Below are 14,210 nucleotides of genomic sequence, written 5' to 3'. Positions count from 1 at the left end.
ATATACTGGAAAGATACAAGGTGGGGATTGTCAATTGTTAGCATTTGTGGATGATCTTTGTTTCATTGCAAAGGATTTGTCACAGAAAAAGAAATTTGCTAATCAATTAGAGAAAAAAAATTGAAATAAAGAATTTGGGTGAAATACAAAATTATTTTGGTGTAGAGATACAAAAAACTGAGAAAGATGGTTATGTTCTCAGTCAAAGAAGAAAAATTGAACAGCTGTTGGAGAGATACAACATGAAGGATTGTAATTCTGCTCCAACACCTATGAGCACAGATTTTCATATCAGTTTGGGAGAGGACAAAAGTGAAGCTGTGATCAAGAGATATATCAGTCAGCAATAGGGAGCCTGTTATATCTGTCGCAGTGGTCCAGATCTGACATAGCTTGTGTAGTAAGCATCCTAAGTTGCTTTACTGCTGTACCAATGTAATTGCATTGGATGGGTATAAAAAGGATTCTCAGGTATTTGAAGGGAACTGTGAACTTGGGTCTTCAAATACAGGTATCTGAAGAATTGAAACTGAAATGTTATGTTGATAGTTGATTATGCTAATGATGTACAAACCAGAAAGCCCAATTCTGGGATTGTGGTATTGTTTGGAGGGGCTTTAATTGGTTAGAAGTCCAGAAAACAAACTACTGTAGGAAGAATTTTTAGCTCTATCTGAACTTTGTTCAGAGGTAAGTTGGTATGTACAGCTGTTACAGGATATAAGCGCAAAGGTAAATGATGCTGTAACAGTGTATGAGAATAATGCTGCTTGCATTAAAATAGCAACAGGCGACAGAGTAAAGAATAGAAGCAAGCATGTAGACATTAAATATTGTAATGTCAGAAAAGCCATTAAATGTAAATTAATTAGCTTGCTTCACTGTTCTTCAGAGGACAATCTGGCAGATATAATGACCAAGCCATTGGATGGAGTGCACCATGGGAACAATATTAAGTTATTCAGTTTTATGTCTATTCCAGTCATGAAGTGAGGAGTGGCAGTGTATGACAGTTCATGAATTGGAATAGAAATGGTAACAGGTCAGCCAATGGAAACTGTTTGGTGACTAAGAAACAGCACGTTGTGAGCTATGGGAGATAGCTTGGGCTTGGCTTAGTTCTGTCTATATAAGAGTTGCTTTGCTTTCTGTGTATATTATAGCTTCTGTGATGATGACTTCTGCATTCTTCTGGTTCTGACTTCTGCTGCATGGTATGTATATATGCATCATACTGTATATTATTTATATGAAGAAGTTTCTTCTATAAATGAATCCTGCGGAATTATTTACTTATGTGCTGTTTGGATTGCTGCAAACTCTCTAACAACATTTAATTCTGTTCAACCATTTTCAACTTCTTATATCTCAGGCCAGCAGCAGCTGCGGCTTGTAGATGGCCCTGAATCTTGTGCTGGACGGGTGGAGGTGTTGCACAAAGGCCAGTGGGGCACAGTGTGTGATGATGGCTGGGACTTGGTGGATGCAGCTGTTGTATGTCGTGAGTTGGACTGTGGAGCTCCACTTCTCAGTCCAGGTAATGCTCGATATGGACCAGGATCTGGACCTATCTGGTTAGATGATGTCAATTGCGCTGGGAGAGAGTTTACTATAAAGCACTGTCATTCTAAGCCTTGGGGGAAGCATAACTGCAATCATCATGAAGATGCTTCTGTCATCTGCACAGGTGAGGAATTTTTCTGTTTCTATCCAAGCATGTTTAATGAGAACATCTGCTTGGTTTCTGAGAATGGTCAGAAATAACTAGCATTATGGGAAAAGAATAGTGGTAAATCTAACACTAGTAAACATTTTCTGATTTTAGGCAGCTGGAAACGTCTGTTGTTCCAAAAACCAATTGGTAGCTCAAAGGCAACTGAACTACCAATCTCTATCACACCTGAGCCAATATCTCCAAACAATTCAGAGCTGCAAAATGTGATGGATGTAGCAGAGATTACCACAAACACTAAGGTATTTCCAGATGAGTCAAACATAAAATCTCAGTGGTATACTGAGGATCCTTTTTTAAAAATACCAAGTCTCAAAATTGAATTGGAAAATGAGACAAAGCCAATAAATCCTTCAGGTATTGTTGAATCAACACTTAGTCCAAATATATTGCAGCACATGCAGGACAAAAATTCACACAACTTACCTAAAACAAAATTGTCCACATGCAAATGGAAAAAAGAATCAATTTTTTCCACAGAAAAATTTCAGCCATCCTCCATCACACCATATACAGAATCTAAAAGGGAAATAAAGTCAACCACTCCTGCATTCGTAGATAAAATAATATATAATTCAGAGAACTCACAGAATGTTCAGGAGATGGAATCAGCTACTTCTTCAAAGATCATGTCATTATTTCAAAAAAGGAAGAAAATGCCCATTTCACAATCCATAGAATTCAAATCATTATCCACATGGGATATTGAATCAAACAGAGAAAGGCCATCAGGAGCAGGACCACTACCATTTTCACAATCCTTTAACTCTGTTCCGGAGAGAGTGCCTTCCATCTATTGGGATAGCAATGTTGAAGTGTCCCTAGCCTCAAAGAACATAGAATTCAATGATGTCTTCAATAAAAATCAGGATATCACCACTGCCACATGGATTCGGGCACCTGAGAAAGTCATAAGCACATCTGATATGAGAAATGAATTGTTTGAATTCTCAAAAAGCTTGAAAGTCGCAAAAGAGGTGGAACTGCCTATAACCACAAAGAATTTGCAACCTGAGAAGCACATTGAAACAACCACCGCGAAAGTTATAGTTTCTGAAGAGAAATCAAATCAAGAAAAACAGGAGGAATCAAATACAGATCCCCATCCTGTGGAACTCTCGGGTGAGTAACAGTCCCAAAGCAAGGCCCAAGATTGGATGTGCTAATGAATCTCTATTTGGTTCCCTTTGGTAATTATTATCTTTGTCTTTCTTGCTACCAGAAAAGAAGGGTATGTACTTAATTTGTAAAAGGGGAACAGTAGTGGTTGGAAAAGGAGAAATATAGTTTCATTTTTCTCCTGGAAAAATCAATAGCAGACATCTAGAGGGGGCAGCTCCTCCTTTCTGTTTGTCTTTTTATCTTCCTGAAGGAAAAGGCAGATTTATTTAGTATTTATTTAGTATTCATTCATTCATTCATTACATTTATATGCCACCCCTCTCACTGACAAGTGACTCAGAGTGGCTAAGGAAAAAAGAATAAAAAATATAGCAGTAGTAGCTAATCTTGTATCCATTAGTATTATTGCAACAACCCAATGATTGAGGTCACAATTCACAATAAACTGTAATACAATTTGTTTGATTTTGAGTTAGTGTTATTTAAACCTAGCCATTATGGTATAGCTCATTTATAATTCCTTCTTCCTACATACAAACATATGCACATGCATTCATATATACAGATTCAGAGGTGGTATTCAGCCGGTTTGGACCAGTTCTGGAGAACCAGTAGCGGAAATTTTGAATAGTTCCGAGAACCGGCAAATATCACCTCTGACTGGAGATTTTACAGTATCCTTCCCCTGCCATGCCCACCAAGACACGGCCACAGAACTGGTAAATTTTTTTGAACCCTACCACTGTACAGATTGTACCCAAACCCAGGGACAATAGAAATATAGACAATCTAAAGGAAACCATCACATTAGAATCTGTAAACATGAGAGAAAACGTTATTGTATTTAGAGATGTTCAAAAGTCATAAAAAGGTCATCAAATGAGTAAGGAAGAATTTAGAAAAAATGGTAGATGGAGACATACAGACAGACAGATGGATAGACAGATATGATTTAGAGTCAGTTTTGTTTTCTGGAAATTACCTGGACAGGTTCCTGCAGTTTAATTGGTAATATTTTTAAAAGTGGTTTACTTTGTCTACATGGGGCTGGAAGAGAGTAGGTAACTCAAAATCATTCAGCTGGGTACCTAAGGCAGGGCTAAAATTAATGGCTTTTCAGTTTTAGCCCAGTTTCTTTAGCACCACATCATGCTGACTCTCATAAACCCAGAAAATGGTAGCTTATTAAGAAATCATAGTTAAATGGATAAATACATGACTTAGAACCACTTATGAACCTTCCCTGGCTTTCCCCTTTCAAAATAAAAAGTACAAGACCACTATTGCAACTACTGCTAACATTTCTCCTTCCCCCTAGAACAGGGATGGAGAACTATGGCCCTTTTATGACATGTGGACTTCAACTCCGAGAATTCCGGAGGCAGTTGAAGTCCACTAGTCATAAAGGGGCCATAGTTCCCCACCTCTGCTTTAGAGAAAGAAGTTGAGCTAATGATTGCAAAGGGATTTCTAGAAAACTCCAGCTATCTACCACAAGCAAAACATTATTTGATTTTTAATGTGTTTTTTGCAAAATTCTGAAATTTAATTTTATTTCATATTCCTACAATATTTTGTTCCAACTGCGCCAGAATCTATCTTTATTTCCAATGAAGTTTCAGTTAAAGCCAACAGTACTCAAGTCCAAGAACTATGAATGGGCAATTGGGGGACAATTTATTCAATTCAGAAGGTAAATTATGAAAAAAACATGTAAGTATAGAAGATAAATCTTCACTGTTAGGTTAGGAAAAGGTTCTCTCTCTCTCTCTCTCTCTTTTAGGCCATCTCTGTATTTCTGCATAGCAGACTCCCTTATCCTGATGCCTTCAATATGTATTGGGAGATCATAGGATTCCTATCAACATTGTAGGAGTTGCAAACCCATTATAGAAAATATGCAAATATTTAGTTCTCATAATTCTCAGTCAATATATGCAATGTATAGAGAAAGTACCATGCTGGGAAGGATTGTTCTCTTAGCTACTAATGGGATATGTTGGGATATTGAAAAGTCACTGTTTCTTTTCTCTACCACACTAGGCCTGACCAAAGCATCAGATCCAAATGTCTCATCTGCCAAAGCTGTCACCTATTCTGAACACTGTGAATCATCCCCAGACTGTCTTATAAAGCAAGAACAAAGTAAAACAGATCAAATATGTTGCTGTTCACCACAAGCCCTGAGGAACTTGGTCCATACAATGAAAAGTCTCCATGGGGAACTAGATTCTGTCTCTGTTGCCATTAAGAATCAAGGTTCCCAACTGGAAGCTGTAGCTCACAATCTGGCTGAGTTGTCGGCTTCTATACGTCTTCTGGTTGGAATATTGCCCTCTCTGGTACAGCCTGTCTCCTCCCAGTCCTTCTTATCTCCATCTGGGCAAGATGAAAGTCAGCTGCAAAATCAGCTACCCCTGAAGTGAAAAATGTATGAATTTTTGTAATACAAAATATTTATCTTCATGCCACCAAAATACAGAGACAAAAAGTCTACCTAGTGAAACTGCCATAAGATGGCTAAAATCAACATGTGCAAATTTTATGTACTAAGTACTAAGCATGTCACAATCAGAAATTGTTGCAATTCCAATTCGTATGTCAGAAACACAAAATCAAATGCACTGATTATTAGAGTGCACTAAGAGAAGTTGTCAGATGAATTTTTAACCCATTTATTATATTATTCACTGATTAAAATTAAGTTTTAAATGGCAGAGTCATAGATAATTTGAAATAAAATAAAATAAAAATGTGCAAAGAAAAAGAGAACAATGAGTTGAAAGTAGAAAAGAAAGAAAAAGAATATAATAAAGAAAAAAGAAATATATAAAGTTATTTTTCCTTTCATCACAACAAATATAAACAAGTTTAGTAACTTATAACTTTCTCTTAAAATACAATGAATTATTCCCATATTCCCATTTCTTATCCATAAACAAATTCATGAAACTTCATCATTTCCATCATTATGTCAGTAAAAGTTCATTAAAGGTTACAGAGATAACATATCTATTATAACAGATTTTATACTCCTTCCTTTTACTACTAGCAATCCTAACTTAGACTTTTGGGGGGAAGAAACGGCAAAGTGAAAACAACTCTATGAAAGATTGGGTTTCATAATTCTCTCTGGACAAGGATATGGGCAAGAGACAGTTGCTCTCAGTGAGGAGATCTCAACACTCTTCTGGATTTAAAGAACTGAGAGACAGAGAATAAGCATCTTGCTCAAACCATGATTGTCACATTTAAAAGGACATTTGGTTCACATGCTTCCTTTTCTAATCATTTTTAGAAATCGATTGCTAACCGATTTTCAGCTATTAGATGCTTTTTGATCAACATGTTTTATAGTACTGGGTGAGTTTCTTCAATCCTTAGAAAAGAAGTTTTAAATACAAGTTTAAGAACTTAATTCCCCCCCACCCCGAAATAAACAGCAAAAGGCTGACTGTATTTTAGAAATTTATAAATGGACTAAGCATCTAGATAAAGTTTAAATAAGACTTTGGAAGTAATTATAAAAATCCTTCCTGTTTGAAAATGCTTTTGTTTTGAATTCTTTTAAAAATATATAAGACTTTAAAAATTGGACTTAAGAAGAAACTAGAAAGAATTAAAAATTACAATTAAAGGAGAACACCACTCAAATTTCACTTACTAAAACAGAATGAAGCAAAATATTTTAACATTGGACATATGAAGGCTATTTTTGGAGAATAGATCCAGAAGTTAATTTTAAGACTGTCTATAAATAGACTTGTGTTTAAAATATGTTACTTTACTTCAATAAAAAATGAAAAAGAAAAGGATGGAAGAAGAAAAAGTATTATTTGGCATGATGAGACTATTTTGAAAGTAGATTTTAAAATGAGAGGCTATAAGAATGATATAGAAAAATATGTTACACTGAACATGAAAAAGAACTCAGCTAATGTCTTGATTTGTTACTTGTATATTACTTTTAATTATTAAAAGAATGACCTGGATAATTTCCCCATATTAAATTTACAAAGGAGCCTTGTTAAAGCTTGTAAGAATTTTTTGAGAAGGGACAAAGAAAAAAATGAAAAGAATTAAGGATATTTTTTGAAGATTTTATTTCTAGTCTTTCATAAACTTTGTATCTAATTTATCCTCCAACTACAGAAATAGAAATGAGAATCCAAACATTTTAGTTATGCAAGCTATATATTAACAGATGTGTCAATGTTTCTGACAATGATTTTCTAATTAGCTTTAACTAGTAAATATTTTCCACAAAAGAAAAGTTACTTGAATTATTAATGAATTATTAATGAATTATTAAACCTTTTTTTCTTCTTTAAGCAAAGTGGAGCATTATTTATTTAAAGCTATAAACTGTTACATAATATCAGTAAAAATATCAGTAAAAAACAGTTTTTACCAACTTGCTTACAATTTAACTGAGACAGGTAGAAATGGCCTTTAAAAACAGTCAAATTGCCATCTAGTCTAATAGCCATTATTCTCCAAAGACTCTGAACAATTTATTCCTTCTTTTTGTGACACTTTAAAAAGCACTAGTAAAGATGTCACCTTGATTTTTCCCTATTTATATTGCCACATTGATCATGCACCCTACTCCATGAAAACTGAAAAATAACTTTCTCTGGCTATGGTGATTCTATTTCTTTTTAAATGCTAACTCCACGTGACTTCTATTTTCCATCTCTTTCGGGATGGAGAAAGCAGCCATGGGTCAGCACATACCTCCAAGCCCACCTCACTGACCCCACACTAAGGACTTAGCCAACCGCATTATATTTAGCACAGTGATTAGAGAATGGGAAGTTTGTCAGGTGCAGCTGCTGCTAAGAGATGTGGGGACAGAAGGCACTAATACACCCCAACATGAGTTGGGAGTGGCAGCCCGAGGCTGTGAAAGGCTCTGCTAAGGATAGAGCTGCCATTCAACAGGTTCAGGATCCTACTAGAGCCTTGCACCTGACCTCAGGGCTCATTAAGAACTAATCCCACCACCTGTCCCAGCCTCCAGAAGACCAAGGCACATTTTGTGGCACAAGGTTCTATGGCATGGTACACCGCAAGGGAATTCATGGCTTAGAGATTTAATGTCACAAGATCCTATTGCATCTCACCTCCCAGTGTGATTCCTTCTGGGCCTCCAATCCCAGTGAAATGGCACCACTACTTTTTTTAGAAAATATAAAGATCGTATTTATATTTCCTAAAACAATATGTCAGAATACTGCAACTGGATTAAGGGACTGGAAAGAATTAATGCTTATACGGTAATCATACCTGGAGTTTTGAAAATAACAACAGACACTCAGAGTTGATGCTGGCTTCTCATTGCTCTGGGCATTAACATCAAGCTTTATTTGTCCCTTATTTTTAAAAAAACCCTCCATGGCAACCATACACACACACACACACACACACACACACACACACACACACACACGTACATATACATATATACATATATATATATGGCATTCAGCTTTGTTCGGGTATTTTCCCACGTCATTATAGTTATGCTTTTAAAGTTGTAGCAACGTTTCGGCAGAATCTCATCTGCCATCATCAGGCTTCTGTATTGTGTTCATCTGTGAGTCAGACTTTCACAGCCGTTTCAGTTTTAAATTTGGGGCTAGTCTACTGCTGTGCCAGAATGGTTTTTTCTTCATCCTTATTGGTTGGGAGTCTTGGTCTGTGTTTATTGGTCTTGGAATTTGCTGTGTTCTGCTTGATTGGTGTTTCTAATATCTTCTGTCTGTTTTGTGGCTTTTTTTGTCTTGATAGGCTGGCAATGTTGTTTAAGGTAGGGAAAAGCAACCAGGCCTTGAAGTTTGGTCAGACTTTCTGAAAAGCGGTAAAGAGGAACAAGTTTGGGAAGCCCTACTGTATATTTACCTGCCCTCCCCTGTCTAATGATTTGCAGTGGAGAATAAAAATATTGTTTTCAGAGCAAAAAAAAATTGTCAGAAGCAGGGGATTAGAGGACCATATGAGCATATGAAAAAAATAAGAAATAAAAATGTTCTTTTTTCATACACAAATGAGGTAAAGTGAGTTTTCCCCATTTTACAACCTTTTATGCCACAGTTGTTAGCCAACTATGGCAATTGTTAAATGAATCATGTGGTCATTAAGCAAATTTGTCTTCCTCTATTGACTTTGCTTGTTGGAAGCCTGATGGGAAGGTTACAAATAGTGATCACATTCAGGGGTGGGATTCTACCAGTTCACACCTATTCGCTAGAAACGGTTGTTAACATTCTAAGCAGTTCAGAGAACCGGTTGTTAGAAGAAATTACTGGCCTAATCTTGTAAGGAAGGCAGGAAGGAAACATTCTGATGTTCCTTACAGAAACTGCCTCTTGGTTAACCCTTACTACATTCTTGGCAGGATTAGTCTTCCTGTCTCAGGAACTTCTCTGGAGTTATTTTTCCCTCCTTTGCTGGTACTTTGCTTGTGTGGAGTGACCATTCAAAGTTACAATGGCACTGAAAAAAGTGACTTATGACCATTTTTCACACTTACCACTATTGCAGCATCCTCACAGTCATGAGAGGCCAGGCAAGGAGATGCGTGCCTCAATGTGAGTGATATTGTGTTGGGCATGCTCAGCCAATAACACGACCACCAAGCCACGTCCACCCAGTCACATGACCACCAAGCCATGCCCACCAACTAAGCCATGCCCAGAGAACCGGTTGTTAAAAAATTTGAATCCCACCCCTGATCACATTACTCAAGAACAGTGCAACTGTCATAAATTCATGCCAGTTTCCAAGCGCCAAATTTTGATCACACGACCATAGGTTTACTGCAACAGCATAAGTATAAAAACTGGTCATAAGTTGCTTTTTTCAGGGCCATTGTAACTTCAGACAATCACTAAATGTATGATTGTAAGTCGAGGACTACCTGTATAACATTTTGAATTCATGGTTTATTGAGGATACTAAGTCTTTAACATGCTTGTAAATCTCCCACTTAATTAAGAACTGATTTAGTTTATCAGTTCTTTGAGGGCAGGGAACAACTTATTTTGTCTAGTAAAGGCAATTGGAAAAGTATTTGGTCATCTAGTGCCATGATGGCAAACTTATGGCATGCGTGCTACAGGTGGCATGCAGAGTCATTTGTGCCAGCACGTGAGCTGCAGGCAAACTTACCTCACTGTGCATATGCGCACATCACAGCTGATTTTCGATGGGTTTGAGGCATTTTTTGGGCTCCCAGAGGCTTGAGGAAGGTCTCTGCAGGCTTCTGCAGGTTCTGCAGGCTGACAACTAGCCCCGTTTCATCACTTCCTATTTTTCCGACAGTACCGAAAGTGATGAAACAGGGCTAGTTTTCAGCCTGCAGAACCTGCAGAAGCCTTCCTCAAGTCTCTGGGAGGCCAAAAAAGGTCTCAAGCCTGCCAAAAATCAGCTGTGAGGCGCAGTGCAGGTAAGGGAGCGGCATGGGGAGTGGGGATTGTGCATGCATGCATAGGGGGCATTGGGTTGCACATAGCTTTCTGGATGCTGGCACGCGAGCACGAGCGTGCAAACATGCGCACAATTTTTGACACAGGAGCCCAAAAGGTTAGCTACCACTGATCCAATGTATTTCACTACTCAGTAGTCATATTCCAGGCAGAAAAAAAATTAGAACATCTTTGACAGAAGGATATTCACTCTTTGCTAAAATATTCTAAGGACAATATACCAACCATTAGATATATACACAATGGTGATGCTGATGCTCATGATCTGTTTGGCATTAAACTCTAACACTTCTCATTTTAGAAATGAAATCCTGTTGAGGAGTGTATTGGGAAGTTACTAAGCAGTTATCAAGTGCTTCTTCCCCTGCAAGAGCAAAACACCTATCAGGAGCCAGTAACACGTCAGCAACGGCATGATTTCAGAAAAGACACATGCAGTCCCCTACATATTCCATCCTGCAGACCATTTTTAGGGCTAATTGTACCAGCCATGATAAAAGCACTTAAAGGCTATGTTCCAATTCTTAGATGACATGAGTTCAAAGCAGCAGTTGGTACAAAGAGTAAGAAAGAAGATGCTGATCCAATAAAACAAATACAGCTGGAAAGTATGAATGGCTTGCCCTTTGTATTCCCAGGAGTAGTCCCCAAGCAACAGCTGCTTGGGCTTACTTCTGGGGTAACGTGGAATATCCTTCTGTCATCAGACTATGGCCGCACAGGGGCTATTTACAGCATAACACATCTATTTATATAGCAACACACACACACACACGCACACACATCTTTGCTCCATGTTGCCCCTTGGCTGCTACATTCCTTGTCACAGCTCTTGAGAATATTTCTATCTTGTCCGGAGATAAGTGTCCAATGGGAATGGGACATCAACTTTGTCTTCAACAAGATAATTGTGGCCTTAGAAGGGAAAGTGTCACTATGCAGGCCCTACAGAGAATAAAAGAGCTGGATGAGTTGGCAGCATACTACTTGTCAACCAGTCATCAATATTTCTTGAACAAAAAGGAATGAATAGCTAATCTGAGCATTTAGGACCTCAATCAAGATGGGGTATGGCTATTCTCATATCAAGCAAAGTATGTACTTATGTAACATTAAAACTTTTCATGAATTAACTGTGCTAATTAAATTAAAATATATCCCTTGTTCAAATCCATGTTCATATTAGAAATCTTAGGCATTTCTTCAACAGCATTTTTTTCCCAGAGAATGATACGAATCCTGAGCATCTGCTCAAATGGGTTGACACCACATCCTACTTTCTCAGGTATTTAGACAGATTTTGGGATTGTACTTCAAAAACTGCAAGTTTCAAAGTTATTTACCCCTGTTTTAACTATGGTAGTTTAATTTTCAAGAAATTCTTGCTGTGGGTATGCATCATCATCCAAATATGAGAATCCATATGCCACTTTCCCCCCCAATTTTAGACCAATATTTGCAAAAAAGCGAGAATACTGACTTATTTTATATGGCCCATGCCTTGTATTTTCTCTGCAAGTGAATTTTATTATTATAGTAAAACTGTATAGAACAAATAAGTTATATGTCTAAAGCCTCCTGTAAAGTTGGGTAAATTATTTATTTTTCTCATTTGATATCATTAGAATCAGCAGAAAGAATAAAAGTTTTTGAATCCAATATGCTCATCTAGGTTCACATCATGGAATGGATTATGACATCTAAATGGTGGAATTTGGAGCAGATCAGACTTCATTTTCTTCTGCTTCTTGAAGTATGGTCTGTTGCATATCAAAGCAACACTTAAAGTCAGCCCTTTTCCTTTTAGAGGTCTCAAGCCTATCTGAAAGTCATGCATTAGTAACCTGCCAAAGTGTTCTAAAGATGAGTAAAGCAGTAGGTGAGGCCAAGATTAAAGCCACTGTTCTATCATAACTTTTCCATTTGAGCCCTGGCACTTAAATACATATTCTTAGGAATGTAAGCTTTTGACCTATGGTTCAATCATAGAAGTAAGTATGCAGAATGCTTTGGCTCCTGTGCCTGATTTGTTACAGAGGAATTTTCCTCCTGTTCTCCAACTATCAATCTCATAAAGAGTAAACAAATTTAACAGGCAACCAGTAGCAAGCAGCTGCTTGGAGGTCTTTGAGGGTGAGTGGCTTCATGCCTGACCTTTGCTTCTGCCAAATCCAGGTACTGCTAATGTTGTGTCATGTATTAATTACTTTCTACATGAAGCCAACAAGATCAGGTTATTTTTCTGTTGCAACTGATTCCTCATAGAATTTAAAAAAAAAACTTGAGTAAACAGGCAGAAAAGATGGCTTCAAGATGCAACACTAATAAAAAATAAAAAGTATTATTCCTATCTTGTTAAAGGATATTGCTAAACAGGAGTTAGACTTGAAATCTGTCATCACTATTAAATCTAAAGATTGTGTGTGTGTGTGTGTGTGTGTGTGTGTGTGTGTGTGTGTAAAGGTTTAGAGCATGGGCAAAATAAACTTTAGTAAAATTTGTAGAAATGTATGCAACAGCAAACTTAACCCAGGGCATCACAATCAGCCAAAATAAAACTGCAAACACGAGAGTTTTCAGAAACTCACTGGAAAGGGCTAGCAAAATAGAATGTCATTTGGTTGGGTATTTTAACATGTTGCAAGTGTGGATGCAGGACAATCCCATGTCATTTGGCTTCAAAGCTAAATATCCCTTTACTGCAGTGGCAGAAAAATACTCCATGTCTTTGGCATAAGAACTCTTTTCGGCAGCTCTCCTTCATATTAATCAGATTGGCCTTATATGTAATTATATTTTACGGAACACTGCCATTCCAAATTTACAGTAGAATATTTCAATGTAACAGTCACAAAATCCACAATAAATTTTAAAAGGTCTGGCATATTGATGCAACTGCTAAGCTATAAGGAAATCCTTATCCTCATTTGAGAGAAAGCTCTTATATATCATGGCACTTTTGAAGTTGCTCTTCTGTAAGAATATCTCATATATGGCTAGCCAATTATTTAACAATAATTTGCACACCAGAGGAAAATCTGATCCATGTTCCTTATTTATTTATATGAATAACATAAAATAATGTATTATATGGCATTGTCCTCAGTCATACCTTTGCTCTTAACTGATTTTATGTGTTGCAAGATGGGAAGAATCCAAATGAAGAAGTGGTAGAAAATACAGATGAGAATAGATAGAATCAAAAATCTGATGGAATTCTATATTTGACATTGGGTAAATCTCAACTGAAAGGTTGGTTTAAAAAAGGGACTCCTCTGCCATCACATAAATTTCTGCATATGCTCTTGTAGTGGTAAGCAGCTGGCTTACCTTCATATGGGTACATTCAGGGTTTTTTTAAATTTAAATTCTGGAGTTCATTGTTCTATGATTTACCTCAGCTTGGCTGAGCTACTGACACCCTCAGCTTTTGTTTGGTTCCCCTTTTTATCTTTAGCAGATCTGGCTGGGATGAGAATACCCCCTTCAATCCTCTCTTGGTTCCCGAGAGGGCTGGTTTGGAAGTGAGAAACTGGTTTATAGGAAAGGTATGGTGGCAACAGCTGCAAATGGACCTAATCTTCCAGTTGCTGTTTACCCAAAGATGAAGAACAAAAAGAACCCCAGAACAAAAGGACCTCAGAAGAATGGCTGGTTCAACCCTGAGGTGTTTTCTTCCCCAATACAGCTTTGATCTGGGTAATATTGGTGAACCTAGAAAGGAAAACAAAAAAGGTGTCATCGCTTTTCCCAAAGTTTTTGAAAGTTCTTCAATGTTTTTCATCTATTGGGGTTTTTTTTACAACAAGCTTTGTAATCTCAGAAGGATAGTATCATATTTGAAACAAAGCAGCAGAAACAATGGT

At 37.3% G+C, this 14,210-nt stretch overlaps 1 protein-coding gene across 5 annotated transcripts in view; it reads left to right on the top strand.

Moving 5' to 3' along the window:
- Positions 1-13,886, top strand: part of LOC113423009 (uncharacterized) — a 31,875-nt gene extending 17,989 nt beyond the window's left edge. For 3 of the 5 annotated variants that reach the window (XM_087945309.1, XM_087945308.1, XM_026684217.2), the window contains 3 exons: positions 1,373-1,687; positions 1,826-2,854; positions 4,898-6,666. In XM_087945309.1, coding sequence (XP_087801435.1) covers positions 1,373-1,687; positions 1,826-2,854; positions 4,898-5,280 — 1,727 coding nt within the window. In that variant the 3' untranslated portion in view covers positions 5,281-6,666. Of the gene's footprint in view, positions 1-1,372; positions 1,688-1,825; positions 2,855-4,897; positions 6,667-13,801 lie in introns of those variants that run through there. The other 2 variants (XM_087945311.1, XM_087945310.1) reach the window with 2 other exon arrangements.
- The last annotated feature ends 324 nt before the right edge of the window (positions 13,887-14,210 follow it).

The sequence above is a fragment of the Notechis scutatus genome, chromosome Z (genome assembly GCF_049901735.1).
Source record: "Notechis scutatus isolate UNSWTSFEM ecotype Mainland chromosome Z, rNotScu1.2, whole genome shotgun sequence".
In the NCBI taxonomy this organism is placed as follows: domain Eukaryota; kingdom Metazoa; phylum Chordata; class Lepidosauria; order Squamata; family Elapidae; genus Notechis; species Notechis scutatus.
The sequence above is the reverse complement of the archived record's forward strand: the minus strand, read 5'-3'. Positions and strand labels throughout refer to the sequence as shown.